Raw genomic sequence first — 17,219 nt, forward strand, 5'->3', positions numbered from 1 at the left:
AAAAAAAAAAAAAAAACAAAAAAAACAAAATATCTGTTGCAGAAAGAAAAGTGTTTCTCAGATTTACTTACAAAATATTCTATTTTAAAATTGGTTTAAAGAAAAAGTGTTTTTCCCTTGAGAAAGAGGGCATCCTTATTTGGGTTAGTGAGAAATGTAAAGCCTAGCATTTTTTCTTTTTAACTGTGGTCTTGGATTCAAATATTATGATTGATTACAGAAAAGCTCACACATTTAAATCTTTGGAGTAAATTAAATGCTGAAGTGTCTAAATTTATGTGTCAAAAATATATCAATGTCTACAGCTGCATTTGTGATCAAACATTTGAAAAAGAAAACTACAGAGTGTTGAGTAAGTTAAAATAAACATAGTGTAATAACATTTCATATTCAAATAATGATCCTCTTGATAAAAGCAATATTTTTAAATAAACATCTTCTAGAGGTAATCTTTTCTGTACTGGAAAATTGAGTGTCATGTGAAAATCCTCTTTTAATTTAGAAAATACAAAGACTGGATTTTGTGTGTATGGAAATGGAAAAGAAATTGATTTTTCATTTATATTAAATATCAAATAACAAGAATATAAAGGTTTTAAGAGAAAAGAAGACTTCCTAACATCATGGTAAGAAAAGTTTTAATATTTATATATGAGATATGCTACAACTCAAGTTCTCATTAGAAGAGGTTTAATGAAATTTGAATGTAGGAACAATATTCAAAAACAAAGACAGATATATTAAAATAGAGTGAAATGATTTTTTTGTAAAAGAGCTTAACATTAATGAGAAAAACTTAAATGAAAGAAGAAACGATAAAAATTTTTAGGATAAAATGTTTCCAGTATAAATAAACTCTGGGGAGCAAAAAGAAAATAGATATTTCTGTTTATTTTAGATAGAAGGGAACATAATCCATGTAAGACCTCAGAGAGGAAAAATATTTTCCATATGACAGACATTTTACTTAAATCACAAAATTTCACACCATTTTTCAATGATACTAGACCTATTTTATGTAGCATTTTATTCTCAATCTCTAATCACTATTTAAGGACAATACTGAAGCCAACCAGGAAGCTACTTTATAATACAACTTCAGGGTATTCTATTCAGAATAACACATTGATGCCTATCTATGTGTCCGCTCTATCACTTGTGGAACAAATGATAAAAAAATAGCTAATGGGATTTAACAAATCCCTTAGCAGTGTGTAGTTAAATTTCATGGTATTGAATATAGGACACAAATTAAATTAAAATGTTATGAATAAAATACCCAGTCTTAGGAAGCCTAGAAATCCATTAACACATTAGATAAATCAACACTAATTACTAAGTACTCAGTAAGTACTTGATTTCAGAGGCAGTGGTGTGAAACAGTACAAAAATTATGGTTACATTTTTATACTAGGAGATGTGTTTTCTGCATGTCAAAATTATTATTTTCTCAGACATTTAAATTAGCTAACTATGGGTATTTTGTGTTAAATTCAAATCACATCATTTGATTATTATTCCAGAATTACATCTCCAACCGAATTTGTGGTGTCTAGGTAAAGTATTATTTTGATACATTACAATTAGAAAAGTTAGTTGATCAGGAAATTTTAAAAATGTACAATTTAAATCTAGTTCACACAATTTTCCCTTCATCTTTTTTTTTTATAAAATCTATCTTTCATTTTCTTAGGACACTTTATTTACTCTGTGTTCTGTAGAGATAGATCACATAAAAAAATTATCCAAATATAAACCATTTTCCCCCCCCTGAAAATAGTAATGCCCATACTCCGCAGAACACTCCCCTTCCCATTTTCCAATGATGAATTCATTGATATGCATTTTTGATGGTGAAATCAGGTAGGCAAAGCTGCAAGATCAAATTAATTCTTAAAAATACTATTAGCAGTAAATTTAAGATGAATGTGATATTGAAAATAAGGTCTAAATACACAAAGTGACCAGCTATCTTGTTCTACAATGTGAAAGAACCCTCCCTATAAAGGCATTTTCATGAAATTGCATTTCAAAACCACTACCCCACTTAATTTTTGAGATAAGCATATGTTCTTCTAGTTTTTATATTTAAATATAAAATGAATGCTACTTTATTTCTACTCAGAGAGAAAATAGAGGGCATTGAATTGAGAGTTCATGAATCTAGCATAAAAGATCATACATGAGTAATGAACATAGTCTTCTGAATTTCAGCCATGGCATCTGCCTCAACTCATTCCTCTGCCTTGCAAAGAGGAATCAGAGCCATAAGCTCAGGTGACTGAGAGCTCTCCAGGGAAATGGTCTGTCTACAGATAAAAAGATTTCTGATAATTATTTGTTTTTAGTAAAGAGAAATACTCTGATTTCTGAAGTGTACATAAACCTTAAAAATTGAAATGGAAAACTAGATCAAATTGTTTTGTAAATCGCAAAGCGAAACTAGATTAAAATGGTAAGATTCATATTGCAGTGCCTGGATTGCTCTTTTCCAACAAATGTATAAAATATGCTTTTATAAATATTTGTCTTTAAAAATTGGAAAAAGCATTTTATGATGGGCAATATTTACTGCTACAAGAGATGTTAATAAACCACAAAGCTTTATAAGTATATTTATCATTCTGTTTTCTTTCCACTTAATCATTTTTAAAACAAAACTTATTGTAGAATTTCTAGAGTGGATTATCCTTGAAATCTTTAAGTTTTTATTACAGTAAACATCAATATACAACTGACAAAATGTTGCTATTGCAGTCTTACTGATCAAACATCTGCAAATAGGTTATTAATTCAGAAAATGTAAATGAATTGCTCAATTTTAGTCCCCAAACCAGTACGTATATGATCTAATAATACTATTTTAATTCCTAAGCACAAGCTGCCTAAAGTCACCATATTAAATTTGTAAAATGCTTAGAACCAAATACTACTAAAGAAGAATTTAAAAAAAAAATCAAAAATACAAACAAACAAAAAACAGATAAATGGGAAAAAGAAAAAAACTAACTGTGACAATGCTCAATATGTTCTGAGCAGTTACTGAAACACCACTGAGAATGATATGAATTATTAACATAAGCAATCTGAGGAAAAAATATCCTAAATGGACATATTACTGAACATTGTAGAATCTATATTTTTGTTATTATACTATCCTCATAATAATCTTGTTCCAAACAGTTTTTCCATATTAATTCATCAAGTATTATATCTGACTTATTCAACATTATGCCTGTTAATAAAACTGGTAGATAATAATCCTAACAAGGTTAATTAAACTAGCAATAACAAATACACTGTTTGTTGAAATGGATTCCAAGGAATGAACCTGTTTGTCTCAGTAGGGTTTTTATGCAGTATTTTCTGGTACAGCTTAGACGGAGTGTCCAGGTGTTTAAGCACTTTTTAAAGTAAAATATTATGTGTGTTACATATTACCTTTCTTGAAGTCATAATATTCTATTCTCTGAACACCATACTATATCTTTAATACTGTAATTTAACTATGAGAATATTATTTCCTAAGCAAGAGAATTTTTGCCTATTCAAATTATCATTTATAAATGCCAAAGATATTTTTCTTCTATCACAGAATGCAGTTGTACATTTCAAAATCATTTTGCACATTAAGAGAAGCAGAGGTAGTCATTAAATATACCTTGATATGGAGCACTAAATCCGCGATATCGGTGATTGCTGTCTGTAACGAAATGCAGTCTGAGCCAGTTTTTGTTGCTGATAATTGGTGGTGGTATATTCATCCCAGATAACCTGAATTATGAAAGACAATGACAGTAAAATTTAAAAAGCTTTTCAGCAGTAAACATCTTCACTGAATTGGGACCAAAGGTAAACCATATACATGATTTTCATATCAACTATTAAAGGACAAACGGAAACGGCTATTTTATACATTGTAAAATCAATCATAGAATAGGGCACTTTCTAATATTATGTTCCTATCAGGTTGTGTATATTAACAAAATCAACTGTAAAACTACAACTGCATATGAATCACCCAAATTCATTTATTGCACTAATAATATATTGATTACATTGATAACAGTGAACATAATGGCTATTATGCTGGTGCTGGTAATTGTGTTCTCTATATAATTCGGGCTACAATATAAATACACAGTACAAATTTGTCAAAGAAATTGATATCCTTATGTCCAGAGTGAAATTGAGTAGGTATTTTCTTATAGTTTTTACTTTGCACCTATTTTCAATATTTCACAATTGAGGGCAAATTTCACAATTTTTTTTTTTCATAGAACAAGCACTATTTAGTTATTTTCTCTTTTTATTTAACTGAGAGAGAGGGAAAAAGAGGGAGAGAGACAACATTCAACACCCAAGCGCTATTTTAATGCAATTTCATGCTAACATAAGCTATAAACTGCTCTGCACTTATAAAATATACTCCTTGGGAGGCTGAGGCAGGAGAATCATTGTGAGCCTGAGACCAGCCTGGATTACAAAGTGAACTCAAGGCCAGGCTGAACTGCAGAGTGAGACCCTGTCTCAAAAACACCAAATAAATAAATAAATAAATAAATAAATAAATAAATAAGTAAAATGTACTGTATCCTTCCTCTGATGGGTAGGCAGAAAATATTTACTTTTGGTAGGTATAGTTAGTCTTAACATATTTGTCACAAAGGTAGCACTTTATATCTTTCAAACAAACTACTTAAGGTAAAATATTGAAAGGATAATATCGGTCATGATTAACATATGAAGTAAATTTCCTTCCTAAATTTGGACAATTCCCAGCAAAGCAGTTTTTCTGATTTCATTCATTGAAAGAATCTCTATTTTAATCATAGGTGTTATACAAACATATGATAAAAATATCCGCAGAAACAAGTTGTACAGTGAAGTTTTAGATAATGGTTTTTTTAAATAACGAGATGACATAGCTTTACCACTCTTAAAGCTCATGTTTATCTTCTTCAGCATGTAAAAGAGGTGATTTATTAGTTTCTGTTTATGTTTGTATGGGGGAAGGGAGGGTTTACAATTCTTCTCTCAGTGCTTGGCAGTCTGTCACACCACAGTACCAGTAGGCTGAGGATATAGAAGATGTCACTGTACATGTAACCCATAGTATGCACGGTGATGTAGGGACCCTCTACCTGATACACAGGTCTGACCCTTGAAAACCCACCTTTCCTAAGATGTTTCTGAGCCCACCACTTGTAGTGAATGACCACATGCACACTGAATGTAAATTAATCTCTATTGTATCACAGTGTTTGCTGGGTGTATAGGAAATGCTGGATTCCAACACGAGCAAGTTGGGCTACCTCCTATACATTTCTCGCTTCCTTTCTTAGCTTGAAATTTTCTCCAGATTTTTCCTATATACTCACTATTTTGTTTTTACATGAAAGTGGCTCTATTCATTTGGCCAGGTGCCTGATTTTATTTTGTACTTGAATTTAGTAAATAAAAGGATGAAAGTTACTTCTGTAATTTTAAAAGGCGAAAAATTTATACAATCGGAAGAGAAACCAGAGTATACTTCTGTAATTTTAAAACTCAAGTTTAATAATGTTATTTCATTACTTTCAGATAATGCTAAAGTTATGATTACTCTTTTTGTTGGTTCATACTGTCTAAATCATAATTCAGTGAAAAAGATAACTTGATTCAGTTCAATTATATTTTCAATGGAGTAGTAGAGCTCAACCCAGAATTTGATTTACAGTTTAGTTCTGATCATTTCTCTGATCTGATGAGCATGAATATCCATTAGGAAAAGTTTAAATTATTTTGACAGGCTACATACATTTTAAAATACAATGAGGCTATAATACGAGTATGACCGAAATACACTGAAACACAGAGCTTGAAAACAGACCCTTTAAAGACCAAAAAAATGAAGGGTATTACACAAGAACTTTAAGAAAAGGATGCGGCTAATCCCCTTCTGGGTATCTTCCCTGAAGAATTAAAAGCATCATACCAAGGAATATATGTGCACCCATGTTTATAGCAGCACAGTAGTAGCTAAATCTTGGAAATAGTCTAAATGCACATCAACCAAGGAATGGATAAAAAGATGTGGTTTTTTAAATATATACATTAAATTGAGTACTACTCAGCTACAAAGAAGGATAAACTTGAGACATTTCTAAGTAACTGGATGTGCCTTGAGGCCATAGTCTTACCTGAAACAAATCTGACACACATGAGTAAATATTGCATTTTCTCCCTGGTGTGGGAAACTGAAAGAGTAAGTAAGCACCAAAATGGATAATAGTCACTGTGAAATAGGAAACATTGTTCAAAAGGAAAGGGGAACCAGGGAGGGGGAGGGGGAAAGGAAGAAGGGAAAAGAAAAAGAAAAGGTAAAAGAAGAATAAAATGGAAACAAAACTTTGCAAATAAGGAAGGGCAGAGGGGTTGAAGGGAGGGGAGGGAATTGGGAAGAAAAGTCTAATGTTTCCTAAACAAAGTTTTCCAGTGCTCTAACCTCATTCAAGTGTAGTAACGTATCTATATTTCCACATCCTTCGCATTCATAGGCTATGTCGGGCATTTTAACCCAGCATCATCCACGTCATTCCCTCTACACCTCCGAAAACCTGCTTTCCTACCACATTCTCCACTCTCCTAAATGAACCTGTCTCCTTTTGTCCGGCTCTTGCCCTGTTGCTCCGTCTTGACCTTTGCCTGTTTTGACCCCCTTCTTTCTGCGGCACTGAGATAAAATGCATTCCTCAGGTATCCTCTCTTCTCCGTGACCTTGTGAAATTAATTGTCCTATGTTCAGCTGCAATTTATCCCCCAAATTCATTTTTTCATCTTAGCGCCCATTTATTGACTTCAGTTCAAGGGTCAAATAAATATAATTTATTTCCTTTATTTATTTCCTCTTAATCCCTTTCAGGGAAGCCAGACTAAAGGTTCTAATGTTAAGCCAGATATCCAATCTCCTCTCTGTCCCGCTGAGCAATTTTCTTTTGCGATGCAGTTCAGTCTGGCCTTCAGCTCACTTTGTAGCCCAGGCTGGTATACAATTCGCAGCAATCCTCCTTCTTCAGCCTCAAATGCTGGACTTACAGGTGTGCCCTACTATGCCCCGCCCAATGAGCATTTTTACATATTTGTATAACATCATTGGTTACTTCATAGAGTAATAAGTGTTCAATATTTCCTGTGATTTAATCTGTTCTTGTACATTACTGAATCCTTAGTGTTTGGCACATTGAATAGTTCCTAGTAGGTGCAGTTTGGCCTTATCCGAAATATAAATGAGTAGAAATTATTGGCACACGTGCCCTAACTCATACTTCCTATGTGTTTGTTTATCCTCTGTACAATGTATGTCAGTCATTGTATTTCATTACATTATCAAAAGTTTGAGTTTTGTTTTTTTATTTGTCTAAAGTTCTATTTCCGTTGTCTTCTTCAAATCTCAAAGGGGAAGATTTGTTATCTCTGTTCTCCGAACATCAAAAGCACTAGTGTTATGGTTGGTACATCGTGTCAATTTGAGGATTGTAGAAGGTTAATTATGTGACTCAGCATGGAGCCAAGGTCTTTACTCTGTATTCAACCTGAGCCTGTGCAAGAGGAGGGCTTGGAGAAGGTGTGGGCATGGGCAGATAGCCAGCATACACAACAAGAGAGGAAAAGAGGCTTGCTCTCTCCACTTTTGCTCTTGTTGCTTTTGCTGTGTTCTGCCACCATGAACTGTTGCCCTCTGCCATGTGCCACTCTGCCTTGGAACCAGCAAAGTATGGACTGAAATCTCTATAAACTGTGAGCTAAATAAACCTTTCCTTCCTTAATTTTGGGTATCAGCTGTTTTGTCTCAGCAAAAAAAAGAGAGAAAAGTCACCAAGACAACTGGTTAAAACACTTTCAGTAGCATGCCTCGTGCTTTCGTCTTACTATATTATCCACTCTAAGTGATGAGAAGTGGAAAGCAGGATCCCTGTTTGAATTATCAAATTCACAAGCACATTTCCAAACATAGATAATAAATGAATCTAATGAAATGATTTGATATCCTCTTACGAATTTCTCAAAGTGTGTTCTGAGCATTATCTACCATAAATGCCTTGGGCTTCAGAAGGGTTCACTTGTCAATAATTTTTTAAATTGCTCTTTTGGAACCATACACACTTGTAATAGTGTTTTTTATGATTTAATTCTGAATTTATTAAATTTACACAGCAAACACCCTTACTTTTCCTTACTGTATCATCATAGCAAATAGCATGCAATGGCATTTATCCCAAAGAACTCTTTCAGAAGCCATTTTTTTTTTTTTTATCCTCCATGTCTGGAAAAAAAAATGCATTTCAGAGTTTCAAGAAATATCACCATCTTTAAAACTAGCTAATAAAATACTAAATTTTTAGTTATGTTCTTTATGGTACTATAAATTGGAAAATTATTTTAACAACTAAATTAATTCATATATAGGATGGCATTAAAAGCATTAGTCTTCTGAATTATATATGTCACACATAAGATGTATGTGCAGTGTAAAGGTATCTATAATGAACAGTCTGTGTTTTATGGTAACAGATACCTCCCATCCAAGTACTAACCAGGCCCGACCCTGCTTAGCTTCTGAGATCAGATGAGATCGGGCACATTCAGGGTGGTATGGCTCTAGACTGATAACAGATACCTGCTTGTGTCCTCAGTTAGATATTCAAAAGTCACTAAACTGCAGGAGATACAATGCACCTGGTTTCAACAGCAGCACTGAGGAGCTAAGTGTTGTGACACACAATCCAATTAATGGAAAAACATGTCTTAATTAGTATATAGCAAGCAAAGAAATAACTATATTCAACTTCTTCCTCTTATTTTTCCTTTTTTTTCCCTCCCACACACACCTCCTCACAGTATTTGTAATGTGTATAATCCCTCGCCCGTTTCCCAGTGCTCATTCATTTCCATGATCTTTCACATGTGCTGCGATTCTTCCTGTGACCTGTTTCACTGGGTTCACCTTTTATAATACCGGATTCTAAACAAGGGAGAGCAGTGTCCCTATGGATTTCCCAAATTCACAATCACCATCTCCCAATTCTCCTCTAAAACTCAATGTTAGATAGTAGAATTACTTTTCTCTAAATGCGTTCTTAAGCAAAATCCTTTTTTATATTTAAATAGAGTGGGGGTATATTTAACCACCAAAACTTAATCAAGATAAAGTAGCACAGTACATTATAGCCATTTAAAAAGCAAATTTGTAATTCAAAAGCTATCAAAAATCATACTGAGAAGCTTTTACTAGAGAAATCTTCTAAACACGTAAGGAATTAACAATCTTGTCCACTCTTTTTTAGAGAACAGAAAATGATGGATTGTTCCCAAATAGTTTGAACGAGGTTAGTACTACTGTAATAATTAAAAGATCCAGCACATTCAGGAGAGAAAACTTCAGATAATATTCCTCATAAACTCATGTGAAAAATGCTGAATAAAATATTATACAATTCAATCACTCATATTATCAAAGTAATTATATACTATGATTTGGTGAGATGTATTCAAGTTATACAAGGTTGACTCAATATTTGAAAATCAATCAGTGTAATCCACCATATCAACAGGTTATAGAAAAAATCAAATTATCAAACTAATTGTTACAAAGCATGTGACAAATTCCAACCTCCAATCATGATAACAAAAAACTCTCTTAAAATTAAGAATAGAAGAAACTCAACTTGATCCAGAATAAATACAAAAAAAACTACAACCAACCAAGTATACTTGATGCTGAATTATAGGATACTTCCCCAAGGGATCAGAACTCCATAAACGATTGCTTCACTAGTCACTCTTGTTCAGTACAGTACTGGAAGTTCTAATACATAAAATAAAGCATGACAAAAATATCAAACTAATGTAGACATTGGAAAAGAAAAACCAAAGCGCTCCCTTTTTGCACATGACATGGTTGATTACTTGCAAAGTTTCAAGAAATTTACAAAAAATCTTCTAGAACTAAAGAGTTCATCTAGATTTCCCGATTCAAGCTAAGCATACAAAATTTTATTACATTTCTCCACATTAACAGTGAACATGAGATAAGTAATATATAAAGCACAATTAGCAAATCTCTAAAAAATTAAAACATAATTATTAATCTACTAAATTATTTACAGATCTGTATGTGGTCATCTCTAAATGCAATGAGAGAAGTAAATGAAGAGGCATATATCTTACATGAATTGAATGACAACATAGCTAAGATTATGATTTTCCTTAAAATTATTTATAGGTTTAATGAAATTTCTATTAAAATATTAGCAAATTCTTTCCACAAACATTGTTAAGATATTTATAAATTTATGTGAAAAGCCATTGGACGAGAAATAGTTTAAGTAAATTTGAAGAAGAGTGGTGTCAAAGTAATCATTCCATCCCATTGTTAAGGCTTACCATGTAATTAAGAAGATAGTAAAATAACGGTGAAGATATGTACATATTGATTAATGAGACAGAATAGAAAACCTAGAAACAAACCAACACCAATATACCCAAATGATTCTACATTAATGTGAGAAAGTAATTTAAAGGAGGAACAATTGCTTTCCCACAAACTGTGCTGGAGCAACTGGACAACCACAGGTAAAAAATAACTCAATGAAAACTTCACACTATATGCAAACAAAGAGACAACACTGATGACAGACTTCAGTGTAAAACTATAAAATACCTAGAAAAATACTGGAAAACATCACTGTAATCTTGAACTTGTCAGGATTTTACAGGTGAAGTCAAGACTATAATTCATAAAGAAAAACTTTATTAATTGAAATTTATCAAAGAAAACATGTTTGTTACGCAGAAGATCCTAAAGAAGCAGATAAAAGAGAGGCTATAAAAAGAACAGTGACAATAAGTTACTATGTACTTGACAGAGAGTTTCTTCCAGGAATGTATAAAGAATTCTCAAGCTCAACTTCTGCAACTTATTGAGAAAATAAGCAAGCCATATGGATAGACATTTCACTGAAGAAAATATAAAGCAATAACAGAACATTAACAGTTTCACATATAAATACAAACTCATAATGCATCACAGATGCATTAAAAAGTAAATGTAAAGGTAGGATGTTAAAATTTCTTAAGTACAACATGAAATAAAGTCCTTCTGACTCCATATATAGTGACAGATCATTTAAGAAAGCTGATAAACTAAATTCAGACTTAGATATCTGCATCTGGAAATATACCATTAAGAAGATAAGACGAAGCTGCTGACTGGGAAAATAGTTTTCTGATACATGTTTTACATGTCAGAGCTGCACAGTGCAGAAATATGCAGTATAGGGTTTTTACATCTCAATATGAAAACAAATAATGAAAAAATGCAAAACATTTTTAAATACTTCACTGAAGACAGAAGTGGCAAAGAAGTACAAATGAAAATGACATTAGTTCTCAGGAAAAGATAAACTAAAATGATATACCACCATCCCTTACAGGAGAGCTAATTAGAATAGCACATTGAGAATTTGCATGCACATTTTTAAAAGGTGCTAATTAAAATAACTCAAAATTTCAAAGCTGGCATGGATAAACTTGAACTTTTATGCATTGCTGGTGAGAATGCAAGGCAGTAGAGACAGTTTGGAAAATACTATGACAACTTCTTACAAAATTAAACACACATTTACTGTTTAATCTGGGGGCTATATTCCTAATAATTTACCTAAAAGATGTGAAAACATGTCTGCATAAGGAACTGTACACAAATATTTGTGGCATCTTTATTCATTGTCACCCAAATGACAACAACTGTTGAATTAACAAATAATTCTGGTATGTTTATATAATTGAACACTACTCACCAAGAGAAAGGAATAAACTACATATAAGAAACTAGGTGAATTTCAAGACACCGACGTGAAAATCCCATACAGTACATAGCATCTGGATAGATAATTTATGATTTTTTTATGAGATTCTGAAAAAAAACCAAAACTACACTGACAGAAATCAATAGAATAGTTGACAAGTGCTAGGGATAAGGAGATAGAAGTAACTACCAAATGTTGTGAGGTAGCTTCTTGAAGAAATAGAAATACTCATATCTTCACTGTAGCTACATGACTACAAATATTTCTCAAAATATATAATAGTTTAGGCTTAATTAGTGAACATGTATGGATTACACCTCAGTAGTAAAACAAAAATATTTTAAAGAGATTTTTGAAGAGTTTGACAGCACTATAAAATATATATATTATATATAATAAATATATATTAAACTAACCAAAAAATTATCCTGTATGGATACCAATATACACTTGTTATATCTATTTTAAATTTTTCTTCCTTTCATGGTAAAGGAATACTTCATTATATGCTCATAATTACATTTCCAATACATTTCCATTGCCACAAATAAATTATTGCTCATAATGACTTCTCTTTAGGCCTCTTGAATTGATAGTGACCCTAGGAGAATGTTTTAAAAACCAAATGTCAGGAAAAAATATAAATTAGTTAGTTTATATGTACATGAGACCAAAAATTTCATTTATAATTTTCAGTCCACTGATGGACTATAAAGAATATTTACATTGGATCTAGATTAAATCTTTTCACATTTCACAATTTTAGAGCCACTGTAGTTAAAATCACAGTAAATACTGAACACAAAATAATTGGCCAATATATATTTGCTTAAGGGATACTTAATTATTATTTTCAACTTTCCCATCATTTTTCTTATTCTAAGGAAATCAATATATTACCACTTATGAATTAACAATTCAAAGTTAAATATCTATCCTTTCATCATTAATCAGAGCCTTTTTTTCTATATTCCTGGGAGTAAAATTTTAACAGCTTCAGATTGACTCAAAGTTAGAAAGAAATATCTTCAAATATCTATTCAACAGCACCATTGACTTATTTCATCAAAAACATATACATTATTTTATGAGAGAGCATGAGATTTGGAAAGATGATTGTATAAAAATAAGTGCTGAAAAAGTATGTAACTGACTAATCTACAAAAAAAGAGAGCACAACTGAATTTCACTTCTTTTTCCTTTCTTTCCTTTCTAAAAATCACAAAATGAACAAAACAAAAACTTTTCAGGTGCCAAGGATATAGGTCAGTGGCACAGAGCCTGCCTGTCCCGTGCAAGGTCCTGAGTTTGATTCCCAGTACAAAAGAAAAGGAATTTTAAAAAGTTTTTAAATTATAACTTCATTAAACAAATATTATTCCTTTCTCTGTGCGTTATCCCTGTTTCACATTTAGGAATATGTATTTGTAAATAAGTGCTTAAATATAAAACCAACAAACTGATAAAGTACAGTTTACGGGACTAATAGAATTTTTACAAATTCCCTGATCTTATTATTCTTCTACACAAAAAAGTTAAGCAGATATTTAGAAAATGAGCTATTTCTACTTTTGGTCAAAATGATAAAGTAAGTTATTTATTTATTGTTATATCTATGTTCATTGTTCATTTTTCTACACACTACTGCAAGCATGCTCATTTTGCTAATTCCAGAAAATAATATCAATGTGGTATGAAATACATTGTATGAATTTCTATTATGACAAATTCCTGTGAGATGGATGTACACTGCAAAAGTGCTCATTTATGGGGAATAAAACCTTCATGGCATTTATTCTGGTATTTCAAGAGAAGAAAGCTTATATTTTATTATGACACAATTCAGTATGCATTAAGGTTCATTTTTTTTAACTTAGTGTCTAAAAGTTTAAGAATTAAGCTCATAGTCACTTGTTGAAAACACTTAAAATGGAGCTGAGTGTGGTGGTGCACACCTATAATCCCAGCACTCTGGAGGCTGATACAGGAGGATAGCTGCAAGTTTGAGACAATCTTGAACTACAAAGTGAATTCAAGACTCCCCTAAACTGCACAGTGAGACCCTGTCTTGAAAAGGCAAGACAAAATTAAATTGGGCAACCCACTTGGGACTCCTTACACAGATTTCTTTCCAAATAAATATTTCCTTCTCTTAAAAAATTTTAAATCACTGATCATATACATAGAACATGCAAATGAATTATAATCATCATGTATTTCATCATTGCTTTTTATTTACAAATAATTATTCTATTTTCTTTTATATTGGAACCTCTCAAAAGAATACCTAATAATAGAGATATTGTTTTCTATTTTACTTGCCTTTTTATCTTCCTATATTAGTCTCAATTATACTTCTTTCTCTCCATCTATTTTACAAATCAAAGTCTGTCTTAGATTATGTCATCTCAGTAATTCACATTACACTGAATATTTGTAATTATGATTTTATTTGAAAAAATAAATATAATGGGATTCCATAGGAGGTATGAATATTGTTGTCTTTCTGTTACATCATTAATTTTATTACTAATTGCCTACCAATATTTATAAAGGTCACAAAGCACAAACTGTCCAGTTACCTTTGTTTGAGGCATCAGGCAAGGATCAAATAATTGACTTACTGCTCAGAGGGAGTCACAAAGCAAAACAAAATAAAAACTTTTCGTGTTACATTAACTTCCCAGTAAAATATGCAGCAAAAAAGTTCAGGGAGGATTTTGAAAATAATATAACAAAGGAATTCTGTGTATAGAGTTGTGGGTTGGTAATAAAAATGGCATGTGGTACCATGGAGGGCAATAGGGTTCCGTGTCACCCATAATGCTCACGGGCATTGATTTTACTCTGGAAATTATAGAACTTCCTACAAATGGTGGGAGCTGGTGCTCAGAACTATTACAGAAGGGAAGTCAATTCTGTGTTTGACTAAATCAAAAAGAAGCCAGAAGGCAAAAGAGTCTGCAGAAAACAAGATGGTTAAAAATGGATAGAGGCCAAGGGTGGGAGCAGAATGTAATCAGAACAGTGTCAACACGTTTATTGTTAATTTTAAAATGCTGAAAGATGACACACTATGGACTAGGAATAGAAGAGAACTGAAGTCTGAATATAGAACATGTGTGTGAAAGAATATAGAAATTTAGCCATATTCCTAAAGACAACCTAAAAATCATTGCAAAAGATAATGTTTATATTAATTTATTTTCCTAAGATAACGTAATAATTTTCAAATGTCTCCTATAGACTCATTAAACCCATGAGCAAAACAGATACACTGAAATCTCTTTTATTCAAGGGAACATTATCTGATTGAGATTTGCAAGATTATCAGCAAAAATGGAAATAATGTGCATAAAAATGTGTAAGAGAATAGAGATACATGGCCTAGTAAACTTCTTCATCATCTCTTCCACTCTTAGTGAAAGGGAAGTATGAGAAGGCAAGCTTACTCTCTGACAGTTTCAGGAAGTGTCCAGCGGAAAGAGTTTATAGTTTTGCTCCAGAGAAAGGGCAGTAACTCCTCACTGGGAGTCCTGGCAGGGGAAGCAATTCCAGGGAGGTACATTCCAAAAATTACACTTCTGAATTTTCTCCAAGAAATTGGTCTCCAATCTGACATAATTTATAATGGGCAGAGGTCAAAAATGATTACTGTTTCTTTGGGGATATTTCCATTTTCTTTATGCCATTTTATCTTCCTTTCCCATTTTAAAGCTACGAGTTATTAACATGACAAAGTGGGAATGGCCTTTCTTCTGTGTAATGTTTAAACCCAGGTACAATTTTATTTCTTGAGAATTTTCTAAATGTAAACATTCTGTGTAATGTTTAAACCCAGGTACAATTTTATTTCTTGAGAATTTTCTAAATGTATGTTTAAAAATAGAATTCATTTTTAAATTCACTTTATGATATAGTGTTCTATGATATACTTTGAATTAGAAACATTTGAATTAATATCACTGTAGAAACACTTCATGGTATGCAATTCCATGGATTTCTTTGAATAAGTAATGTTCAACAAATAACTACCAGAGTAAAATGCATGTAATCATTTTATATCTAGATTTTTCTCTTCCATTCATTTTAGCTAATGATATATATGTTTCTAAATTTGAGTATGAGCCTCATTCTTTAAGGATAGGTTCTTATAAATACCTGTACTTGTAATTTATATGCTATAAAAGCCAAATTATAGATTAAAAAATCATCAATAAAATGACCCTTATTTACACAGATTACCACTTCACTTTTAGAAGTTAAACTGTATGAGATTAGCTTATGAGTATATGTGTAATATACAGCCATAGAAATATAATGTATATCTACTCTTTTATACATATGTACACATAATCAAACATTTATCTAAATAAATATTTATTAGTAGTATGTCCCTTTTAGGATACTTAGCATATAAACTGTATTTCTCATGGTCTTTGTAAGACTTTATTTGGGTTTTGCTTTTTGGAAGAAGAAAGAAGAAAAGCTCTTTAATGGTACTTATATATTTTTGAGAGTGACTTTTAGAGTAATTTTGCAGTAAAGGAAGGAGGGAAATCAAAAATCATATCACATCTATTTAAATGAAAAGTGAGATACTGAAGAACTGGCCAAAGTGTGGTGGGTAGAGATCAAACAAACAAATCAACAAATAAATAACCCAAATATGTTTGCTCATACTCCAAAATGAAAAAAAAAAACATTGATTAAAATGATTTGTTAACTTTAATTTATTCAAGAATGATTTTTCCCACTCAGATTATCACATGAGTATGAGTTGAGCACTTAACATGGGATAGGAATCCTCCATGATAGTAGGAACAGATAGTAAGACAGTATATCACGATATTGCCCTCCAGGAGCTTACATTCTGGTTTGATGAGGCAGAAAATGATCTTAAATTAGTAGATAGAGAGCATGCCAGACAATGACAAACTTTGTGAATGAAACTCAGTGCTATGGTCAGCACAGAGCGTGATAAGCCATATCAGTTTCTGAAATTGGCTCAAAGAGCACAATTCAGAAAGATGTGAAGCCATGAGCCAAGCAGTCAGAAACTTGAGCGGGAAGGAGGGGAAGCCACGGCATACACAGAAAGTTCAGCAGGACTCCATAACTACCTTGCAGTGACTGAGAAAGGCAATGCCTAGGGATTACATTAGAAGGGCAGCAATTGGACAGATCATTAAGAACCTTTCAGGGTTACTGTTCAGTGTTGCAATTATATTCTGCCTGAGGTGGTATGCAAGGGGAATATTTTTTGTAGAGGAATGTGAAGTCTGATTTGCATCTGATACAGATTTGTACTGATGTCTTGAATAGAACTGCTGTCAAGAACAGGGACAAAAACACTCTGAGTAATCACAG

General features: G+C 32.1%; 1 protein-coding gene across 1 annotated transcript in view; it reads right to left on the minus strand.

The window, feature by feature from the left end:
* Positions 1 to 17,219, minus strand: part of Csmd3 (CUB and Sushi multiple domains 3) — a 1,085,099-nt gene that overhangs the window by 705,310 nt on the left and 362,570 nt on the right. Inside the window, exon 6 of the mRNA XM_005381888.2 lies at positions 3,662 to 3,774. Coding sequence (XP_005381945.1) covers positions 3,662 to 3,774 — 113 coding nt within the window. The remainder of the gene's footprint in view (positions 1 to 3,661; positions 3,775 to 17,219) is intronic.

The sequence above is a fragment of the Chinchilla lanigera genome, unplaced genomic scaffold (assembly GCF_000276665.1).
Source record: "Chinchilla lanigera isolate Chin_1 unplaced genomic scaffold, ChiLan1.0 scaffold00016, whole genome shotgun sequence".
NCBI lineage: Eukaryota > Metazoa > Chordata > Mammalia > Rodentia > Chinchillidae > Chinchilla > Chinchilla lanigera.